Source organism: Grus americana, chromosome 23, assembly GCF_028858705.1.
Source record: "Grus americana isolate bGruAme1 chromosome 23, bGruAme1.mat, whole genome shotgun sequence".
In the NCBI taxonomy this organism is placed as follows: Eukaryota; Metazoa; Chordata; class Aves; order Gruiformes; family Gruidae; genus Grus; species Grus americana.
This window is the reverse complement of record NC_072874.1, coordinates 1,429,542-1,450,544: the sequence shown is the minus strand read 5'-3', so window position 1 is coordinate 1,450,544 and position 21,003 is coordinate 1,429,542. Positions and strand designations below refer to the sequence as shown.

The window sequence follows — 21,003 nt, the reverse complement described above, 5'->3', positions numbered from 1 at the left end:
GCCCTCTTTATCTCTGCCAAGCTCCTGAAAGAAAAGCAGCTGCAATGCCTCGGCTCCGGGCCCTGGCTGCGTGGGGCCGGCAGCGCGGCTCGTCCCACCGCCCGCCCCGACCGGCGCTCCCTCTCTTGGCAGTGGTCTTCGGGCAGTTCGCCTTCTTCCAGACGGCGCTCAACGACGTCATCGAAGTCCACGATGGCCCCAACCAGCACTCCCGGCTCCTCAGCTCCCTCTCGGGCTCTCACACAGGTAGGGGACGTGTCCCTGTTGCTGCTGGGAAAAGCGAGATAAAAATACAGCCTGCCGCTTAACACCGTGCTCTGAGCAGCCTGTTTGCATAGCTGCTGCCGTAATCTCTCTCTCCTCCTCCTCCTCCTCCTCCAGGTGAATCATTACCGTTAGCTACCACCAACCAGATTCTCATCAAATTCAGTTCCAAGGGTCAATCTACAGCCAAAGGTTTTCATTTTGTCTACCAAGGTGAGTACAGTTGTGTTCTGGAGATGTTCCCAGGTTGGTCCCCAGATAACGGTCAACGCTACAGCGATGTTGTGCAGTGTGCTGGAGTGCTTCTGGTGCCTGCGGGTCACTGCCCGCCTCCTGTCTGACCAGGAAATATCCCAGGAGATTATTTTGGTAGCAGTGAACTTGCTGCCTGGCTCCTGTAGGTACTTCGTGTTCAGACCTTCCCTTTTCACTCAGCCTCAACCCTGGCACGTCCCAGGGTTGGTATCAGAAGTGTCTCGTTGGATCGTGCCCCGAGTACACAGCAAGTTCTTGAGATCTATACCCGAGCAATTTCTCCCGCTGGCGTTTTAGCACATTTCTCGGTGTAAGCAGCGGAACAGTTGTCTAGCAGCTCTGTAAAATCCTTCCTCTCGGCGTGTCGTAGGCTTAGGTCTCCTGCTGTCAAACTTTTGCCCCTTGATCCTTTCAGTAACAGCTTGCATCGCATTGGGTGAGTCCCGCTCAGGGATTTGAAAGTAGTAAATAGAAGTGATGCACAGAATAGTGGGAAAACAGAAGGGCTTTCTCACCCACACGCTTTGTCTGGTTATCTGTGGTTCAGCTGAGCTTTTTCGTGCACTTTACTGTAAAGTGGGGACAGGCAGCAGGGCCAACCTGTGCCTTCTCCGGGGGTGAAGTGAAGCGTGGTTTGGATTTTGTAGTATCCAGAGATCTGTTCTCTTGAATTTCTGCCTAATTACTGTAAAACAACTGTAGTTCTGATAGTAATCTTTAAAGATTTCAGCAAAGCAAAGTTTTTGATTAAATCAGTAAAGATTACCTCCTCCCTCCTGCACGCTAATTATGAGCTGCACACTCTTCAGTGATTACTGCACAGAAAGCCAGAGTAAAAGAAAGAGCCAGCCCTGGTTTTGATCCGCCTGGCCAGGCTCTAATGGCATTTACTCTCATTTTTACGCAAACGAGGAGTTCCCTCTCCCAAAGCCTCCCCCATCCCGTGGTGCACGCGTGCGGCCGGTTCCCCCAAGGTGAAGGAGCTGGAGCCTGCAGCAGCGTGCTGAAAGCAGAGCTGCGGGGTCGGGCACCCGGGCTCGCTCCTCTCCCTGGTTTGGGGAGAGGCCAAGCACGTGCTGGTGGGTCGCAAACAGCCGGGCTGGGGTTGTCTGAGCAGGGGTACAGATCCCTAAGTCTTTTGGCTGCCTTGGATTTGTCCAAAGTAGCGCATCATCACAACTGGATCCTTTCTGCCTCTCCGTTCCCCTCCCCAGACCGCTGACGCACGTCGGACTTCAGCTTCTTGCTGATCATCTTGGGTGATGCCTTTGACAGTGGGTTTGACATTCATCTCTCTGAATCAAATTAAAATCAAACAATATAGCTAATGTGTTCATCACCTCCACATTTTTCCCTTCCCAGCAACTCAGGCATTAAACACTAATAAATTGTAAAGCAACTCAGAGGAAAACACAAATTGATTTCCTCCTCAGCAGTAGACGTTTCTTTGACTCGTTTTTCCCTCGCTTATCCGTCAGACTCTCCATTTCTTTGACTGTTGTTTCCAGTATTGAACAGGAGCGCAGGCAATTTCAACAGTTGGCAATGCAGCATCACAACTTAAATTCCCCTTTTCTTTCTCTTACCTTTCCCATCATGAAGAAGATTGTTTAAAATTGCTGTCCTTTATGGTAATGAGGCCGAGCGAGCTGAGAAACACTAACGGGTTTTCTGCTGAGGCTCTAGCTTTACGTGGCAAACCAGCTTTTTGGAAAGTCATTGCTGAATGCCTTGGTTTCCCTATTTAGAAATGACCTTTCTGATGTGATTATAAGTATTCTGAAGGCAAACAGTCTCATCTTAGAAAGCACGTGTGGTTCTGTAACGTCCTAGCTGCTTTTATTTCAAGTATCACTTCAATTCACTGAAGTTTGAATGAAATGTTATTTCTTTTTCTTCTCAATGCTCATGTTTGGATTCAGCCGCTCTCTGGGGTTTAGATATAATCAGATTCCTGTGTTGTTTTTAACGCATCTTTAACTTGGCACTCAATATTGCCAAAACGTTTGCTCTAACCGTGTTTTGTTTTGTTTTTTCCCTTTGCAATTGCACTCTCACCTGCTGGTTTCTCCTGTCCGCAATGCCAGCGGTTCCTCGGACCAGTGCCACCCAGTGCAGCTCGGTCCCGGAGCCTCGCTACGGCCGGCGGCTGGGCAGCGATTTCGCGGTGGGGGCGGTGGTGCGGTTCGAGTGCAGCGCTGGCTACGCGCTCCAGGGCTCCCGCAGCATCGAGTGCCTCACCATGCCCGGGGCACTGGCCCAGTGGAACGTTTCGGTACCCACCTGCGTGGGTAGGTATCTTTGGGTTTGGGGGAAGAAAAGACAAAATGGGTCAGCAATTTGTGCTAGAAAAAGAAACTCCATCCTTTGGGATGGTTTAAAAAAACCCCAACCAAACAGTAACAAAAAAACCCCAAAATACCAACAAAACAAAGCCCCGTATTTCATACTTCTCAGATACAAAAGCCTATGAACAAGGGAATGTTCAACCCCAAATGTCAGGGAAGGGACTTCTGATCCAATACTCAGTTGTGGGGTCCGGGACAGCATCTCGTGTAAATGGGATCTGTCTGAAAGCTGCTTTCCCCTTCCCTGGAGGAGAGCAGGTCCTCGGGAGCGAGTCTCGTGGGCTGATGTACCCAGCGTCCCCCACGCCGGAGGGCTGTGCGCTGCCGGTGTTAGAAGTTACAGTGAGTTACTGAAAAGAGGATTATTTGTACAAATCTTATTCTTTAATCAGCCAATTCTGCTTGCTTTTTTGTCTGTAGACAGATGTTTTAAAGAGAATGTTTCAGTATAAAGCCATGTCCTTCCACGTTCAAGCATTACTGTGCTTATTTCAGTGCCATGCGGTGGGAATTTGACTGAACGCAAAGGTACCATCCTGTCCCCCGGCTTCCCTGAGCCGTACCTGAACAGCCTCAACTGCGTGTGGAAGATAACGGTCCCCGAAGGAGCAGGGATACAGGTACAGTGTCAGCGGCTGTCGCTGCGGCATGAGCTAGAGAGGGGAACGCGCGGTATCTGGTGCGCTTGAAGAGGCCACGTGTTATGAAGTTGCTCAGAGGAAAGAGATGGGCTGAATGTGTAATTCTCTGGAATCAGACATTCGTTTACAGTGTGACTGCCCAGAGTGGGCAATATTTCAGTGGATTTTTGCCTCCTGGAGGCACTCTCCGTGGGAAATCAACTGGAGCCGTGTGGCTGTTTGCTGGTGTAACAAAATAATTGTGGTATTTTGGGCATATATCTTTATACTGCTTAATTATGCAATGTTGAAAGCAATGTAAGCTACACCAAGGAAGAGTTGCTTGCTCGGAGTGCCTGCGTGGATTTGTTATGCCAGCAGAGTTGCAGCAGTATGATTATACAATTACAGCTTTGCTGTTCATTGTCTCCAGGTAAATGAGCTCTCTCTTCAGGTCTTTTTGTGGTCCTTATCATTCCTCTGCAGGAGTAGTCCTGCAGGCTGGAGGATGTTGAGAATTAAGCCCGACATCAGAGACCAACCCTTAGATAAAGTTCCCATTCAGCACATACGCGCCTGGTCCTCACAGGAGGCATCTCACCGTGCGTTACGCTGACATCGGGTGACACGCAGGAGATGGATTCTTTAACACTGCCTTCGTTCCGCGGGCCTCGTTATCAGAGGGCTTCTTTCTTCTTTTTTACGCCGCTTTGTCTGCGAGGGTTTTGTTCATTAAGTGCTTTTATTTCTCTATCGTGTATTTAGCTAATAGACTTGTAGGTGGGTTCCTCCCTCTCTGCAGCGCTCGCAGCTCTTGGCACGCAGCAGTTGTGTTTCTCTCAGCAGTTTTATTGGAACATCAGCTCTGCCTTGCCGCATTACAGTTCTGCTCTCCCAGACGGGGATTCTTACCTGGTGCCACCATCGGAACTCAAACCGAAACCTGAACCTGGGTCCGGGGTGGCAGAGCTGGGGGGAGCAGCACCGGGGGGTTCACGGCGAAACAGCACGAGCCTGGAGTAGTAATTTGTGCCCTCTGCCAGGCTTTGCTGTGCCCAGTCCAGCAAATTCCACTCTGTTCTTTGTTTCTGAAGCCGTCTAAAATAGTGTTTTCAAAAGCCTCGGAGCTCACCCTTGATATCTTCAAGTTCATCTGAAATCTTAGCCGTTCCCAAACCCCCCCCTCCGCGGCAGGAGGATCCATTTAGCTCAGCCAAACGTCTGGACAGTTGAGGCAGTTTGCAAGTTGTTTGGGACTCCTGGGATCGGGAGGTGATAATTCACTTAATTTTTAAAGCGTTGTAAATAGACGTCTGTATTCTGCACCGCTGTGTTCCGAATGCTCGCTGCCACTTCTCAGCCTGCGGAGCTGTTTTTGCACATGTCTGCTAAGCTTGGAGGAAAGTGGGTATTACAGCGGGCTGTTAAAAGCACGTCTTTATTCATAAGTATTGTTTCTCACCTCTTTGGTTGTGCAAATGCAGCTCTCGCATGTCAAACTGGAAAATGCAATGCCAAAGTGTTTTAAAGGTTGGGTTTGGGTTTTGGTTTTGTTTTTTTGCTGGATGTGATCTCTTGCAAGGGAAATAGATAATTTGGGGTCTAACACAGACTGCAAGCAAACAGAATAGTGTATCCTGTATCCCACGGCTGAGCTTTGACACCGCCAGAGCCTGAAGTCCAGTTTCCAGGTTAGAGTGGGAAGTTTTCGGGGAAGGGCAGGACCATGGTCCTGCAGCGTGACCCCTTCCTCTGGTGCTCAGCGAGAGTCCGTGTGGACCCGCATCGGCGCTGGGGTCTCTGCTTCTGCGCTGCGTGGGGGACATCGTGCCGTCGGTGTGCCGAGGGACCCGCCGCCGGATGACATCAGCCCTCAACATCAAACCAGATCACGTTGGCTCGTGACACTGGGACTTCCGCTGGAAGTCTTCTCTGGGGGGAAAAAGGCATTTGGCCCCAGGAAGTCAAACAGCCACAGCGAAGCCCCGTGTAGGAGCTGTCGGTTGGGGGGCAGCCCAGAGGCAGGGCGATGGCCGCAGAGCCGGACCTGCCGTGCTCCCGCGCAGCGGCTGCATGACCCGGCCCGCTCGGATCGGCTCCGCTCCCCCAGTCACCCACCCGCTTCCATGTGCGCGACGTTCTCGGTTATTAGGTACTAATTTAAGTATCAGTTTACCCTCATTTTGTACAACAATTAAAGGTTAAACAACTGTAAATCAGAGGAGGAGGTGAAATTAAAGCTTTCTTGGTAGTGGCGAGTCACTAGCAGGATTTTTATGTAATCAGTGTGCGAGCTAGCACTTCTGCCATGAATTATTCATTCCTGTAGCAAACCTTCCTGAGTGAATTAATTTATATACATGGCAGTAAATAGATGCAGATCCCTTGTGAATCCACATGTCAGACTAGAATTAGGACCTTAAAAATGTTTGTTCTGTTAAGTTGGGGGGGGAGGAGAATAAATAATTTAGAAAATGTAAGAGCAAACAAAATGCACATTCTCAATCCACGTTCTCTTTCAATAATGTAAATCACAATAGGGGTGTAATTATGCAGACTGAAAGGTATTGACTTGGTCAGTGTGATCAGTAATGGCTCTGCAGGGGTCACTGCAATTTCTGCTAGATGAACTCCACTTTTTGGAAAAAAAAAACTTTGCAGGAACTTTATAGCCTGCTTTATTATTCAGAATAAATCAAGGAGGGAAAAGGTTAAAATGGCAGAAAGAATGGGGTTGGGTTTTGGTTTTTTTTAAGTATGTGTGGTTTAGTTTGTGTTTAGCAGGGCAAAGGCAAGTGGATGAGTAAATTCAGAATAAGAACACTGCAGGAAAAAAGGAAGGGGGGCTTCACCAAATCACCGGCGGGAGGGGAGGGTGTGCGCACGTGTGTGTGTGTGCACCTGCGGTCGAGACTTGCAGCGCATTGAAATCTTTTCACAGCGTTCGGTCCGACAAACGCGTCCTGCTGAGCTCTGCGCTTAAGGGAGTAATTCTATCGAATTCAACAGGACGACCGCAGATCAGAAGCATTAGGCTCAGTAGGAAATCTTCGTCCAGAGAGACCTCAAAGAGCTGAGGCTCTGCAATACGCAGACGCGGGAAGGCTGGAGGAAAAGGGAAATCCGCCCCCCGGGTTACCCCGGCTGCGGCGTTCTCCCCAAACCCGCCGGCGGTGGAGCCGAACAACTGCGGTCGCGTGCCAAGAAACGAAGCCTTTTGTCTGGGGCCAAGTTGTGCAGGTCGCTCGCACTCCTGATTTGTCTTTACGGGTCCTGTTTATTCAGGTTGTTGGCCTAGAAGTGTAATTTGAGGTGCCCGGTGTTTGAAAATTTCATCTAGAGCTTATAAATGAAAGCTGGTTTTTCCCAAATACTGCTGGCTTTGCTGTCGGACTCTCTCGGGCTGTTCACCAAACTCAACCTACAGCACAGCTTAGTTTTCTTAGCAGGACACTGAATGCTTTGAACTCCCAGTATTTAGGAATAAAGGTGGAATCCATTTTAATGGCAATCGAGGAAAACAAATCTGTGCAATTACAGGTATATCTTTGCTGAAGTACAAGAGCTGCTTTTCAGCGTCAGTGCAGATTTATCAAATCTCATGATGTTACTCGTGTGGATTGCATCGAAGTTCTAACTAGCGGAGTCAAGAGAGTTCCTTAAGCCTCCAAGCCTCACGGGGCATGGCAGAGAGAGGTGGGAGGTTCGAAAATGCAACCTGAGTGGTTTGACTGAAAGCTGAGAACCAAGGCAGTTGCAGAAGCATCAATGGATTAAAAAATCTTGTGGTTTAATGCAGGTTTCTTTGGTTTTAGTTTAGCTCTTGGGTTGCTAGTGGTTGCTTTCATATGAAAGTGTTGTAAAAGTCTTCGGAGATTTCTCAATACAGAAAAAAAAAAGGCTCAGATTCTCAGCTGCTGTGAAATTACAGGGGCTCTCCCCTTGTAGCAGCAGAAGCAGCGCCCCGACACGGAGGTTTGGAGCGTGGAGTTTGCTGGAAAATAGCTGTACAACCCAGGTGGTGGTGGTCAAAGGCAACAGGTCTCCAACTGTGCCAGTGCATTAGCACCGATAAATAGCAGTGCTGACTTAAAGCGTGTTGCTAACTTCGTTAGTGACCTGTTCGTTGATGTTATTCTGATTTATTAGCATGATTGCAGGATTTGTACTATTACTTTTTTCTTTTTTCTCTTCAGATACAGGTGATCAGTTTTGTTACTGAGCAGAACTGGGATTCCCTAGAAGTGTTCGATGGAGGAGATAACACAGCCACCATGCTGGGAAGTTTCTCTGGTACGTGTTCAGCATCACGTCCAGCAGAGCCCATCAGTGCATGCTTAATTCCTGTTCACATCAGCGGGACTTGAGCACGTACATAAAAATTAAGCATATGCTTAAATGCTTCAAAAGCTAAGAATAGATTTAAGTATGTCGTTAAAGGGAATGATATGCTTTGTTGAATTGGGTATTTGACTACTGTCTTCCTGCAGAAGGTATTGATAGAGAGTGGGCAAAACCAGTGGGTTAGGTTTGGGTTTTTTGGAAAAACCCATGAGCGCTTCCACAACTTGGAAGTAGGAGTTCCCACAGCACTGCTGGGTTGCTGTGCTTGGCAGGTTAACCTAACCAGCCTGATTTGCACCAGAATGGATGAAGGGCTACAAAACAACCTTTCTTCTGCTCAGCAGTGGGGACCGTGGCTTTTAGGAGAGCAAGGAGTAGCAAGCAGCCCAAGAGCATCGTAAAGCTTTCAAACAGCAGAGCCGCTTGCAAACCAATAGCCCCCATTCTTGCTTAGTTAACGAACAGATGTGTTCAAAGCGCTTTGAGGTTGGTAAGGAGAAGTGTCCTGCATAAAGACCAGCAGACTCTGGGACTCCCAGAGCTGCGTTTGGGATAGACCCGCTTTGAGCTGCTGCTGCAAACAGCTTCCAGGGACCGAGGCAGGAGAAAGAACCCAGACCTCGCGGGGGGACCTGCGCTCCACCCACGCTGTTTCTTGTCACCGGTTCCCTTCTCGATGCTTTTAGTCTGTCTGGTCTGTAAGTGGTAAAACTTCACATGATGAAATTCATCAGAAGACTTTGAAAAGGCCATTGCGGAGAGGCCTTGGGTATTTCTCAATTGGCCTCATTAGAACCTGATCAAAACCAACAGAGCTTGTTAAGTTAAAGGACTTTCTGTTCTCAGCCTCTTCTGCAGCTAGTCTCCGAGGACACGGAGGAGGAAAAAAGAATCCTCTTTGGTATCTTTGTGCACCTCTTGTTTTCCCAGGAACTACAGTGCCTGCGTTGCTGAACAGCACTTCAAACCAGCTCTATCTGCATTTCTATTCGGATATCAGCGTCTCTGCTGCTGGCTTTCACCTGGAATACAAAAGTAAGAGCAATTCAGCCTTGATCTCGCGGTTCTCCGAGCGATGGGGAAATGGTTACGGAGCCGTTGCCTTGTAGAAGTGGAAGCTCCTTAGTGGGGAAGGGGCAGGGAGCTTTAAGGCCGGTGCACGTGTGGTTCTCTGCTCTCCAGCTGCAGAGGAGGAGTGGGGTCACGGGCTGACCCTCATCTCGCTGCTGATGCACTCTGTAGCACGTGTTTGGTTTCTGGGTTGTAGCACAGGAGGAGTTGCAGAGGCCAAAGTATTAAAAATTTAAGGAGAGTTGGCCTGTATGACACAGCGCTGTAATCTTCGCTCGGGAAGTGCCTAAAACGATGTTTGCCGGAGGCTGGGAGGGGCGGCCTGTTCTTTGCATTCAGTATCGGTCATTGCTGGAAACAGCACGCAGGGCCAGACACAGCTTCACAGGGTACTTCTGGTTGGGAGGGACCTCAGAGGTCATCTCATCGAACCTCCTGCTGAAAGCAGGGTCACGCATGAGGTAAAACCAGATTACTCACTTCACACATCTGTATGCAGGCTGTGCTTGAAAAACTCCAAGGATGGAGACTGCATAAACGCTCTGGGCAGCCTTTCATGGCAGGGTGAACATCGGAACAGAACGGCAGCGCTTTGTTTCTGGCAGGTCTAATGCAAAGCCGCGTTCAGTTCTGGGATATCCAGACCTGAGAACATCATTAGGTATGATGATATACAGAGACAGGGTTTAAAAAAAGAAATCCTCGGTGGTAAGAGAACAAACCTGACTAAAACTGGAAGACGTGGCAGGGAAGAGAGTTCCTTGGGAAAGGGCTGTCAGGTTTGGGTAAGGATGCCAAAAATTCCTTCTCCCCCACGTCTGTGTTCTGATTCCTGCCGTTGGAGCGGATGCATGTTCAGGAAAGGTGTGCCACAGCCAAGCTGCCGTGGGTCACAGTGACGGCGGCTGCTATCTCGCCAATGGTGCTGTACCCCGAGGGCTTGAATTACTCACGTATAGTCCGGCAGCAGTGCAGACAGCGTTACAAGCAGGCAGGTGCAGAACGGCAGCTCTCGGCTCCGTTCAGCACATCTAAACGGAACGCTTAGCTAGCAGCCAGGAAGGCAAGCGGGCTCGTGCACTCGCAGCGTACTGACGGTACGGGAGCGGCAGGGCCAGGAGCCAGGCTGGTCCTTGTGCAGCTCTCGGGGGACCGGTTCACGCGTGGCGACGGTCTGGCTCCGCTGCTGCGTGGGTAGGAGCGATGGCGAGCTGACGGGAGATGTGCTGGGACTGCCGTCTCCGTTCACGCAGTCTTCCTTGGGGCGATGCAAACATCGGTGTTTCTTGCTGGACGCCGTGTCTGACAGTTGGTTCGGATCCCAAATCTTGTGTTTGTCTCTGAAGCCAACCAATGTTCTGTTTATTTTTTCCAAAGCAGCAAATAGATTTGAAAGTGCGTTTCAGGTTGTAAAACGTCCACAGAAGCGGCGTAGCTGTTTGAATGCAGAGACGGTGCGCTTTTAGAGGGCCAACTAGTGCTAAGCTTCCCAGGTTTTACTGGGCTTGCAGATTGAAACCAAGCGTGTTAATGGATCCAGCAAGGTTACGGCAACCAAGAAGATTGGGGAGAGAGAGTGTGCCCCAGATTGCTCTCTGGGAGCTGGAGAAATGAATGTTGTTATAGAAATTCTCTTGCTGTGACTCTGTTTCTTTTCCATTTCTGTTGCAATCAATAAGTTCTTCGAGAATCTTATTACCCCATTGCAACAATCACGTTCAGGTTTTTCATGAGGCTTGGGATTATCAGGCTTGTTTGGTTTCTTTGCTGGGAAAATTAATAGATGTTGATTTTCAGGGCAGCCAGAAATCTTGGGGGTTTTTTGCCATGCTTGTACAATCGGAATTTCACATCTCTGAGCCCCAGGTTTTGTCTTTGTTCGGTTAGAGGTGCTGCAAGGAAGTTTTGAGAGATGAGCTAAAACACCAGGTTTTTTTTTCCTCCCCTTTCTCCCTCGCTGGATTCCTCAAGCAAAGCTCTTAGCTGTACACGCTGGAAAGCCAAAGCGGAGTAAGAACGATCTAGGACTGAGTGAAACTCGGTGCCCGCTGATCTGAATGGGAAGTTATTTAAAGCTATTTTCTCTCTGGAGGTCAAGCAGTACAGCCATGTGTGGGGAGGAACTACGTGTTTTCTTGCTGGGAAGCGTGACTCGGGTTTCAGGAGGAGAGTCAGCGTCTCCTCTCTTGGTTTTTGTTGGGTTTTTTGTTTTTTGTTTTTTGTTTTTTGTTTTTTTTTCCATCTGCTTTCGGCTCAGCCTGCAGTCTGTGGAGTTTAAGCAGAGCATCAGCCCTTGCAGCGACGCAGAAGGTTATCTTTCAGTGGCAGCTGCCAGCACGGAGAGCGAGGGAGGTTGCTGGCAGGCAGCTGAGCTGCGGTGGGTGCGAGGTGACTGCAGACGCCGCTCTTCGTTTCATCTCCGTTTGGCGTTGCAGAAGGCAGAGGGGGTGGCACGTGTGTAAAGGAGGGCACATCACCTGCCACGCGACTTCGGGGATTGTTAATTGGGTTTGCAGCAGGATATTCCCAGTTGTAAATGTAGCTCAGATGGAAATGGGATTGAATGAAATTTTCGTAGGCTGTTCTGCAAGCACCATCAAGGACCAGCCGCGCTTACTGCTGCTTATATGTCATGGTAAATTCAATCTGTAATTGAAAACAGGAAGAACAGGGTTGGAGAATGGAACCGTGCTGCTTCTGCCCAGGAAGGGAGGGACAAATTTCACACAACACATACTGTATGCCCGTGGTACTGGTAGCTCTCCTTCGCATCCTCTCCCATCCTCTGCCGGGTGCTGCCTGGTTGGTAAAGGCGCATACGGCGTGACGCACACGCGGACCTCGGGTGGGGAGGGTTCGCAGCGGGTGTTTTGGTTTGTGTTTCGTTCAGAGCGAGTCGGTCTTTGCTTCACAATGGACCTGCTGTCGCAGATGCAGCTCTTCCATCGAGTCGTTAGGGTTCAGTCAAAAACGGTTTTGGCCACAAATCCCAAAGTGATTTTTGTGATACCTTTGTACGTGAAAAAAAGCGTGTTCCAGGTAAAGCGAAGGCACTAGACGTGAATACCTCTGGATCCTGGACATACCCTGTACCCCAGGGGAATGCCCCGTGGTACGGAGTGTCTGTTGAGAATCCAAAGGCCACGGGACTTTCCCACCCGGTGTCCGTGGTGCAGGTGGTTGATAAACAGGGGAAAGGGATAAAACGAAGGCGTGTGTTTCCGTTCCTTCAGCACAGACCCCATCCCGCTCCCTGCGGCACTCATCTTGCTCTTGCCTTCGCAGCCGTCGGTCTGTCCAGCTGCCCGGAGCCCCCCGTCCCTGGGAACGGCCTGAAGATCGGCGAGCGCTATTTAGTGAACGACGTCGTGTCTTTCCAGTGTGAACCAGGCTACGCGCTTCAGGTACCGGACGTTTTCCAACGAAAAGGGTGACAACAAACCCCTGGGGTACAGGGAGACCCTCCAAACCCTGTGTCTTGTTTTCCTCTGCTCCAGGGCCACTCTCACATTTCCTGCATGCCAGGCACTGTCCGCCGCTGGAATTACCCACCGCCGCTTTGCATCGGTAGGACTCTTGTTCTTTCGTACCTAGAAGTCAGTTACAGCACTTTTCTTAAAAAAAAAAAAAAGGTCTGAGTTAGAGAAATGCAGGTTTGTTCTGGAAGTGAGGTAGAGTGTGGAAAAATCGTCATTTGTTGCAGGGGAAGTTTCAATGAAAAAGTCCCTATGGGCTGCCCAGAACTCTTTGTTTTGAGTGTTTAAAATGTGGCTATATTGTAAAAGTGAAAATACAAAAAAGATTTCCTCAACAAAGATTCATTCAAAAGGGAAGACCTAAAACTTCTTTGTACTGAAAGTAGGTTGTTTTTATGGCTTGAGGGTTTTTTTATCCATCTTAAGCAAAGATCTTAAGACTGCGCTTTATTTTTACAAAGCGCGTCCTGACATCACTAAAACCGCATCTTTTACTGGAGCCTGTTTACCTGCCGGTACCTCCGCACCGCTTGGTGCCTTGCTGTCCCCGCTGCGGTGTCCGGCAGGTCCTGTGCGACCAGGTCGCTTGTCAGGGCAGCTCTTGGCCCCAGCACCCTGCGAGGAGCGGGGCTGAGACTGCCCAGCGCTTCAGCCCTCCGGAGAGGAGCCCTCGGCAGGTGATTTCCGCCGTGAAAGAAGTGAGGTGCAGAGGTGAAGGGGACTTGCTGGAGTTTTTGGATTATTTTCAGTGTTTTGCTTTTAGCAAATCTGGATGTTTAATATTCATATTGCACGTTTTACAGCTTCGAGAGAGACATTTATGCATTTAATAGCTTTAGTTAACAGTTATTTCAGGCTCCTGCTGTTCTAGCTTACATCATTTTGCTTTAAAGTAATTATAAGAGCTAACAGTTCTTTTATCCGATGATCTGCAGGCCAGGAATAGAGAGACATTTATAGCAGAATGACTGAGCTAAAGGACTCATACCCATGGGAGTTGCTCTGAAAGAAATCAGAAGCCCTTCAGCTCAGCATTAGAGTTGGGGGATCCCAGCCTGGAGGAGGATCCCCGTATTACCATCTACCTGGTGACTAGCTCAGCCACTGCGAGTTTCAGGTTTTCTTCTTTTAATCAGCATCAGTCACGCGGTTCGGTAGGATTTTGCCTGGTTGGGCTGCTAGGCACCGTCACAGTGTAAACACCAGCGCGATTTAATTCAGACCGTCGGGTTTTGGACAGTCACGACCAAGTGCGGTGGTACAAGCGCCCATCCACCTGTCTGCCTGTATCCTTCAGCTTGCATCGCGCTCGACTGACAAAGGTCATCCAGCTTGAGAGAGGCGTAGACGTGTGTCTGCAGCCAAGTGCAGATCGCTGGGAGTGACCATCGTCTTGTACGGGGATGCCACAGCACCCCATGCCGACGGTCCTGAGGTTCCTCCTGTGCTAATCACGCTCCGATGTGTCCAAACCCTGTCCAGAGCCCCGCTGGCCGCACGGGACCCAGGCTTTGGTTGTTGCTCGGAGAACAGCTTGCTTCCCTGGCGAAGCCTGCTGATTTTCTTTTGGTCTACTTCATCCAGATGCTTGACTTCTCAATAATTTAGAAGTAGTTCTATTAAAGAGCCATTAAGAGGAAAAAGAAAGAGAAATCTCCTGGGAGAAGCCTTGTTAGTAGCAAGTACGCAGGTAATGAGATATTGGACAAAGGGAACCTGTACCTTGGCTGTCAGAACGTGCTAGGGGCACACCTGGGTGTGTTCGGCTGGATGGTGTTACCGTAACAAGGCAGAGGTCACCCAGATAAGCATGAGAAGATGCTATCTGTGTTTAAATTTCATGTGATGCCTTTTGTAAACATATTTTGTGCTGTCATCTGTGGATCGCTTCTTGGTAGGGAATTTACTTCAGTCAGTGTGCAAACACTGTGTTCTATATTTATCGGTAATTGCCCAGAGATTGACAAGTGTGGCAGTCGAGGAAGATCAGTTAACCACAGAAAGAAGTGGTGGTAACTGGAGTCAAAACAAGATCGGCCTGTTTCTTCACAGTAATTTTTTTAGGTGGTTAAAATTCAAACGAGTGCCGTGTGCATGGTGCGCGCTGTTACAGTGTCTGTGGACAGCACAGAGCGTCCGTCTCTCCTCTTGCAGCTCAGGTCTGTCTCTCCCACTGTGATTCCCAAAACTGGGTCTCTGGGCCCAGGTTTTTATCTCCAGAGGGTGGGAGAAAGGCACGTGCGCTAGTAACGTGGCCCCGCAGTGCCTGGCAAACTTTGTGCTAGTTCCATCGCAGGCTTTCCTTTCTCTCGTCTTAGTTTTTAACTTATTTCCCACGCAGCTGACTGGCCGTGACCATCGTCCAGAGGGACCCGTAAGCGATCCTGACCATTAACGCTGTTGATTTTACAGCCCAGTGTGGAGGAACAGCAGAAGAGATGGAAGGAGTGCTCCTGAGCCCAGGCTTTCCAGGAAATTATCCAAGCAACCTGGACTGCACGTGGAGGATATTGCTGCCAGTGGGGTTTGGTGAGACAGCTGGTTTTGCTTTGATGAGATGATAGGAAGACATCATCCCCGTTCGGTCAGTGCTGGACGCATGGCTCGCCAAGACGAGTTACAGAAACTCTGTTGTTTGACCTCCTGATCACACTTTCCATTAAACATGCATTTATATGGTGCTATGAAATGATAAATACTTTTTCAAAAGGTGATTACAGGTCATTGTGGAGTGTAACAGGTTGATAGGATTTGTGGGCATGCCTCTCAATCAGCTGTAACATCCTCCCTTAGCGTGGCTGCGTGCTTCCCCATCCTAACTACTCACGTTTGTAAGAGCCTTAAAACATCACCCGTTGCATCCCCCTTTATAAATGCACCAAGTGGCCAAAGCTCGTGTCAGGTTATGTCCTGCCTCAGCTGGAGTTCCTGTAGGCATCAGCACATTCGAAATCAGGATCTCCCCAGCCCTTAGTAAGAGCTTTTATTTGCGCACGTCCGGCTCAGCTCCTCTCCAGACCAGCCCCATCAGGGTGCCTGAGTGCCAGGAGGTGGAAGTGTTGCACGCCTGGAAGAAGTGCTGACGCTCCGGGTTTCCTGAATTGACTCTCCTCCTCCTGGTGCAGCTGCCATGTGCTGCTGGGGAGACCAAACACCCAGGTCGGTCTGTCTGTCCTGCCGTCCGAGCTGGCCGCAGCCTGGCCGGGGGGTTCCGCCTAGCTCTGTGCTTGCCTTCCGAATTTCTCTGGTGTCGGGCAGAGGGAGAGGCACGCACGGGACTCCAGCAGCAGGAAACTACAGGCTATAGCCTGAGCTTCTCTGAAACCAGCAGATACACCTACAGGCACCCTCTGCCTCCGACACGGTAAATGTACTCCTGCTGATTGACCGGGTTATACTGGGCGTCCCTGGGAGAGCGGTGCTGATGTGCTACGGCTCCAGTATAGCTTTAGAGGCAGACTGTTCATTCCTCCTCTCCAGGTGCTCACATCCAGTTCCTAAACTTCTCCACTGAGCCGAACCACGACTTTGTGGAAATCCGCAACGGACCGTATGACACCAGTAACGTCATCGGGCGGTTCAGCGGCACCGAAATCCCGGGCTCCCTCCTGTCAACATCTCATGAAACCACTGTGTACTTCCACAGCGACCACTCGCAGAACAAGCCGGGCTTCAAGCTGGAGTACCAAGGTAAGGAGGCCGCCGAACGAGCAGCAGCGGGACAGTCCTGGCCCTGGGTGCTAATGGTGAGGGCAGGGGAGCAAGGGTAGGAGTCACGGTTGTGGCTGTTGTGTTGAATTAATTCCATGAGGACTTAATCCTAATGAGTGGAAAGGTGTTACACGAAGGCCATGCTTCATCCTAATAACTGGGATCCGTTCACCCGGACCTATGCCTACGGCAAATAACAAATGTTCCTAGAGTGCTTTGTGACGGTGAAATGCCTTTGAATTAATTCCAGGCAGATTCACTTAGATCTTGGCGCTGTCGACTGTCACGTGCGAAGAGAAGAGTCCTCAGCAGCCCTGCGTCTGCTCTGGAATGTTGCAGCTGCTTTTCAGTCTCAGCTGAAGTCCAAACGCATCCTTAGCTGCAGCCTAGCCTTGCGCTGAGCGGGCTGGAGGGAACTGGGTAAATAAGGAAATAGCCAAACGATGTAATAGTGGGGCTGCCGTGGATAGCTGGAGGGAAAGTAGAGAAATAAGTCATTACGATCAAAAGATGCACTCGGTACGGTTTTGGGAGATGGTGGGGGAGTGGAGCTGCCTACCTTCTTGCCCAGCTTGACTCCTCAGGCAGCTCCCTGGTTTTGAACGTGATGTCCTCTGAGCAGCAGCCGCTCGGTCTCCGCAGCCAGCAGAGCGAGGCCCTGGAAGTCTCCTTCTCTTGCAGGATTTGCTGCTCCGTGAAGGTGCGGGATTGGGGCTGCCTGTGTGAGCCTTCGCCCTGTTGAAAGAGAATGTGAACTTTTAGCCCTGCTTGACCCACAGCTCTGCTTTGATGAGCGTCTTTGCGAAACCCTTTAGTCTTGTCTGTCCGCCTGTCCTTGGCGTACGGGAATAGGAAGGGGCAAAGGATCTGCCCAGGGCAGATACTGAATAAAATTAGGATGGGCTTTGCTACGCGGCAGCTGGGAGCCAAGCGGTCCAGCAGCTGCCCGGGAGAGAGATCTGAGGAGCGGGAAGGATGGAGCGTGTGTCTTCAGCCACGTGATACAGCCAAGGACCGACAAAGGGCTGACTCCCCAGAAATAGCAATAAAAGCCGCTACTCATACTTAATTGAAAACATTAATTTTGTCTTGGCTGTCCTGTTCATGCACCATATAATTCATGCGCTGCTGCACAATTTAGGAAGGAATGTGCTCTGTGAGGCACTCTGGGTAATCTCATGGAAATTGCTATGCAAATTAGCTCTAGCAAGGCTGACCAATAATTTATAATGCCAGGTGGAACATGTTAACCAACTGACTGGCGTTCGTCATCAGGGTTGTCCACGTTTCGTTGAAAAACAAGGCAGGTTTCCCAATTAGAAGTGAGGTGCGGGGTGACTCTGTGAATACAGGCTCTGAGACTGCGGCGGACCAGGGCAGACCCCCATGCTCCATCTGAGGCTTCCACAAAGCAGCACCAGGATTTTCCCTCAACCTTCATGCAGATGTGTGTATGGCTCATTTATCTCCTTCAATTAAATCATTGAATGAGGAGAAAGTAGCCAAGCAGCACAGTGGGGGTACTCTTCCTGCTTTTGTGAGAAAATATGAAGTATGAAACATTCCTCCTTATTTTTTTTTTTTTCCCAGCCTACGAGCTGCAGGAATGCCCTGACCCTGAACCTTTTGCTAATGGTGTTGTGAGAGGAGCCGGTTACAACGTTGGCCAGTCCATCTCTTTTGAGTGCCTGCCTGGCTACCAGCTGATCGGCCACCCCGTCCTGACCTGTCAGCACGGCACCAACAGGAACTGGGACCACCCATTGCCCAGGTGTGAAGGTATGGCTTGGGGTCACCCGGAGAGCACCCGGACGGGCGTTTCTGGGGAGAGAAAAGGCTTCAGCTCTCTGTTCTTGGCCTCCTTTTGCATCGTTGTTTTGCAATTGGGCTAAAAGTTTCTCTGGAAACAAAAGCATCGCTGGAGGCAGGCTGGGAATGTGCACTTGGAATAAAGCCTCAACCCCTGAGGTGTGGAAGCATGTTCTCCGTGAGTTAACGTTCAACATATTTCAGCCTAGTCAAAGCGAACATTTTGAACAGATCAAAACCAAGGAGCATCTTTGGAGGCGGTGTGTTTGACTCCCGTGCTATGGGGCAGGACTGTCTCTAGCTGTCACTCGGCTGGTGCCAGCGGGAGCTGCGCTTTCAGCGTGAAGTGGTCCAGGGTCGTTGTAATAATAATAGCCTGCTTTATTTCTTCAGCAAATAGTCTGCTTTATTTCTTCAGCAACGTTTGTTCAGTTTCCGTTGACTTACCATTGGTAAATAAAAGTGGTCCCTCGTAAAAGACCCTTGCAGCTCTTAGTGTGGGAAGATTGTGTCCCTGTCTGGTCTCCTTAGTGTGGCACTTCCAAAATGATCCAGATGGGAGCTCTTCAGTAACCTTGAACGTGGTCTCCTTTCTGAAGACCACACGTGCTAGCAGGACCCTGCAGGCTGAAGGAGTGGATCTACGTTCTAGGCATCAAAGCTCAAATATCCAAATTCTCTTTTCAAACCCCAACAAGGCTGTTTCAGCCTTTCATCCTTTGGGCAAATGGGCTGAGGTTTGTGTGGTTTACTTTAGAAGGCTTTCCTATGAACCCTTTAGAAGTTCAAGACTGCTTATTGAAGATTTCCCACAGCCCTTCCTAGGAGCACTGACCTTTATCCCAGCCTCTTTACAGCACTTGGTCTGCAAGAACTGCGCACTGGGGGGAGAGAGAGGTGATATTTTTCCTCTTTTAAGTCCCGAGTCCTTGAACCCCAGAGAACACAAAGCACAAAGAACCAAATCCTCAGCTGGTCTTTCACTGACCCCAGCAGCGCAACAGAGATGTGCATTAGCTGAGAAACCGTCCCGTGCTCAGCTGGGTGCTGGTGTAGCAGGATTACGCCCTGTTCTGCCTCGGGCACCAGCTCTGCCAGCCACCACCACACAATTCTTCCTTCTTTATTGTGTTTTTTAAGTAGCTTGCTTGTTCTGCAGCACTTCCGATAGCACAGAGGGGTGAGGGGTTTAGGTACGTTTTGGACCATTTGCTGCTTTCCTCTGTGTGCACATCTGGTGGGCTGCTGGTGCTGTTAAAGTCAACGCAGCGCTTTCCTTTTCTAGCTGTCTCCTTAAATGGCCCATTTTTGCATAGCGGCAAGCAGTGAGGACTTGGTGCCTTAGGCTAACCACCTCACCTTTCCGACGCAGGTCACAGCTGAAAGCCCTTTTAATTAAAAGAGAAGCTGTAATTCTGAAATAAATGCACAGAGGGCGAGGTCTCCAGCACCACTCCAGGGAGTTTTTCTGGTGATCAGCAGGCTGCCTGCTGCTTCGCAGGGCAGAAAGGAACTTGGCCCCCAAGGTTTCTGGGGTGTTTGTTTCAGAAAACGAGCGTACGGAGTTATATAAACACACACGCTTTTCTCAGCGTGCCAGACCACGTGAGAAAGCAGAACCAGGCAGGGAGCGTGTGGAACCTGGCTCCAGCCTCACATCTGGCACGTCAAGCCAGGGCCAGGGTGGTAGAAGTCCGTGGAGCTACTCCTGTACGAAAAAGAGTGAGTGTTGAGCACTGAGCCCGAGTTAATAAGTTGTGTTGGGAGGGAGAACGTGTTGGCCTGAGCCAAGGATTGGGTTAATACAGCTGCCTGCCTTCTAGAACAGAGCTGGCTCAGGCAGAGGACATTGGCTGCACTTACCCCGTGCCAGTAACACGCTGCAGATGTTACCATCAATTGAACTGCCATGCCAGGGAGGACCAGAAGCTGATGCCTGTACACGGGACTTTCAGACCTAGGGAGCCGCTGTGGCCGTCCTGCACTGCCTTCAGCAGGTTGGCATCTTTCTGTGCCCCTTTTTCACCGCCCAGGCTGTTTCCAGTTGCCTCTCTTTAGTTTGCAAGTTCATTTGGACCTGGAAGATACCTAGTGCAATAGAACTGTCATCTTGATTAATGAATTGGATGCTGCTGTCATACAAATCATCGTTTCCCCCCTGCTCAGATGTACTCGGTGAAAAGCCAGCTGCTCGGTGGTTCTGGTCCAGGCTGTGCTGTACGAATGAGCGGGTGGATTTGCCCACTGGTGTGATCTCGTCAGGAGCTGTTTTTTCCATGCATGGGTGCAGACAGCTGGTGGAGCCCAAAGACTCTTACCGGGGCATAAGATAAAGTTTATTTGCGCACCTGGCTATCACATCTGTACACAACGCCCTGGCAGTCTCCTTTCAGCTCTGAAGCACTTAATAAATTTATTGTAATGGAATTAAATTGAAAACGTTAGATGTAGTTGTGACGGATACGAATTATTCGAGGAATGCTAGGCCAAGATTTTGGGGCTGGGTCCTCCTGTATCCAGAATTGCTATCTTTTTATCAAAAAAAAAAAAAAAAGAAAAAAGGGAAATAGAGGATCTCTAAGAGTTATTGTTTGGGGGGATATTTCTTCATTAGTTTGTGTTTCTGTCTGATTACCTGCAGTGCCTTGTGGGGGGAACGTCACCACCCAAAATGGTACAGTTTACTCTCCTGGCTTCCCCAACCAGTACCCCAATTCCCAGGACTGCACTTGGCTTCTTACAGTGCCGGTGGGATATGGAATCCATCTCAACTTCACTCTGCTGCAAACAGAGCCCTACAACGATTTCATCACTGTTTGGTGGGTACAGCCAAGGTGTGAGGACTGACTGGAGCTGCCGCTGAGGCTCCGTTTCAGAAAGATGCTCTTGCTGATAAATAGAGCACCCGTTGCCGCGGTGCGTGGGTAGTGCTGGGTTTGAGAGTAGGGGCATCCTCTGGGGACGCTGGGATGAGGGTTTGGAATTTTCTTATCTCCAGGTGCTTGATACACAGCCTTTAGATAAAGGACCGTGTGCTGCAAGGGGCTAGCAGAATGGACAAGGCCACTGACTCCAAACGCTCTTAATGTTACGTTCCTGAAAAAC

General features: G+C 49.9%; 1 protein-coding gene across 5 annotated transcripts in view; it reads left to right on the top strand.

The window, feature by feature from the left end:
• The window catches only part of CSMD2 (CUB and Sushi multiple domains 2), a 302,978-nt gene that overhangs the window by 229,326 nt on the left and 52,649 nt on the right, over window positions 1-21,003 (top strand). For all 5 annotated transcript variants that reach the window (XM_054802279.1, XM_054802278.1, XM_054802277.1 and 2 more), the window contains 12 exons: window positions 133-246; window positions 382-477; window positions 2,607-2,810; window positions 3,363-3,487; window positions 7,684-7,780; window positions 8,762-8,866; window positions 12,188-12,306; window positions 12,400-12,469; window positions 14,791-14,907; window positions 15,859-16,068; window positions 17,680-17,868; window positions 20,540-20,717. In XM_054802279.1, coding sequence (XP_054658254.1) covers window positions 133-246; window positions 382-477; window positions 2,607-2,810; window positions 3,363-3,487; window positions 7,684-7,780; window positions 8,762-8,866; window positions 12,188-12,306; window positions 12,400-12,469; window positions 14,791-14,907; window positions 15,859-16,068; window positions 17,680-17,868; window positions 20,540-20,717 — 1,624 coding nt within the window. The remainder of the gene's footprint in view (window positions 1-132; window positions 247-381; window positions 478-2,606; window positions 2,811-3,362; window positions 3,488-7,683; window positions 7,781-8,761; window positions 8,867-12,187; window positions 12,307-12,399; window positions 12,470-14,790; window positions 14,908-15,858; window positions 16,069-17,679; window positions 17,869-20,539; window positions 20,718-21,003) is intronic.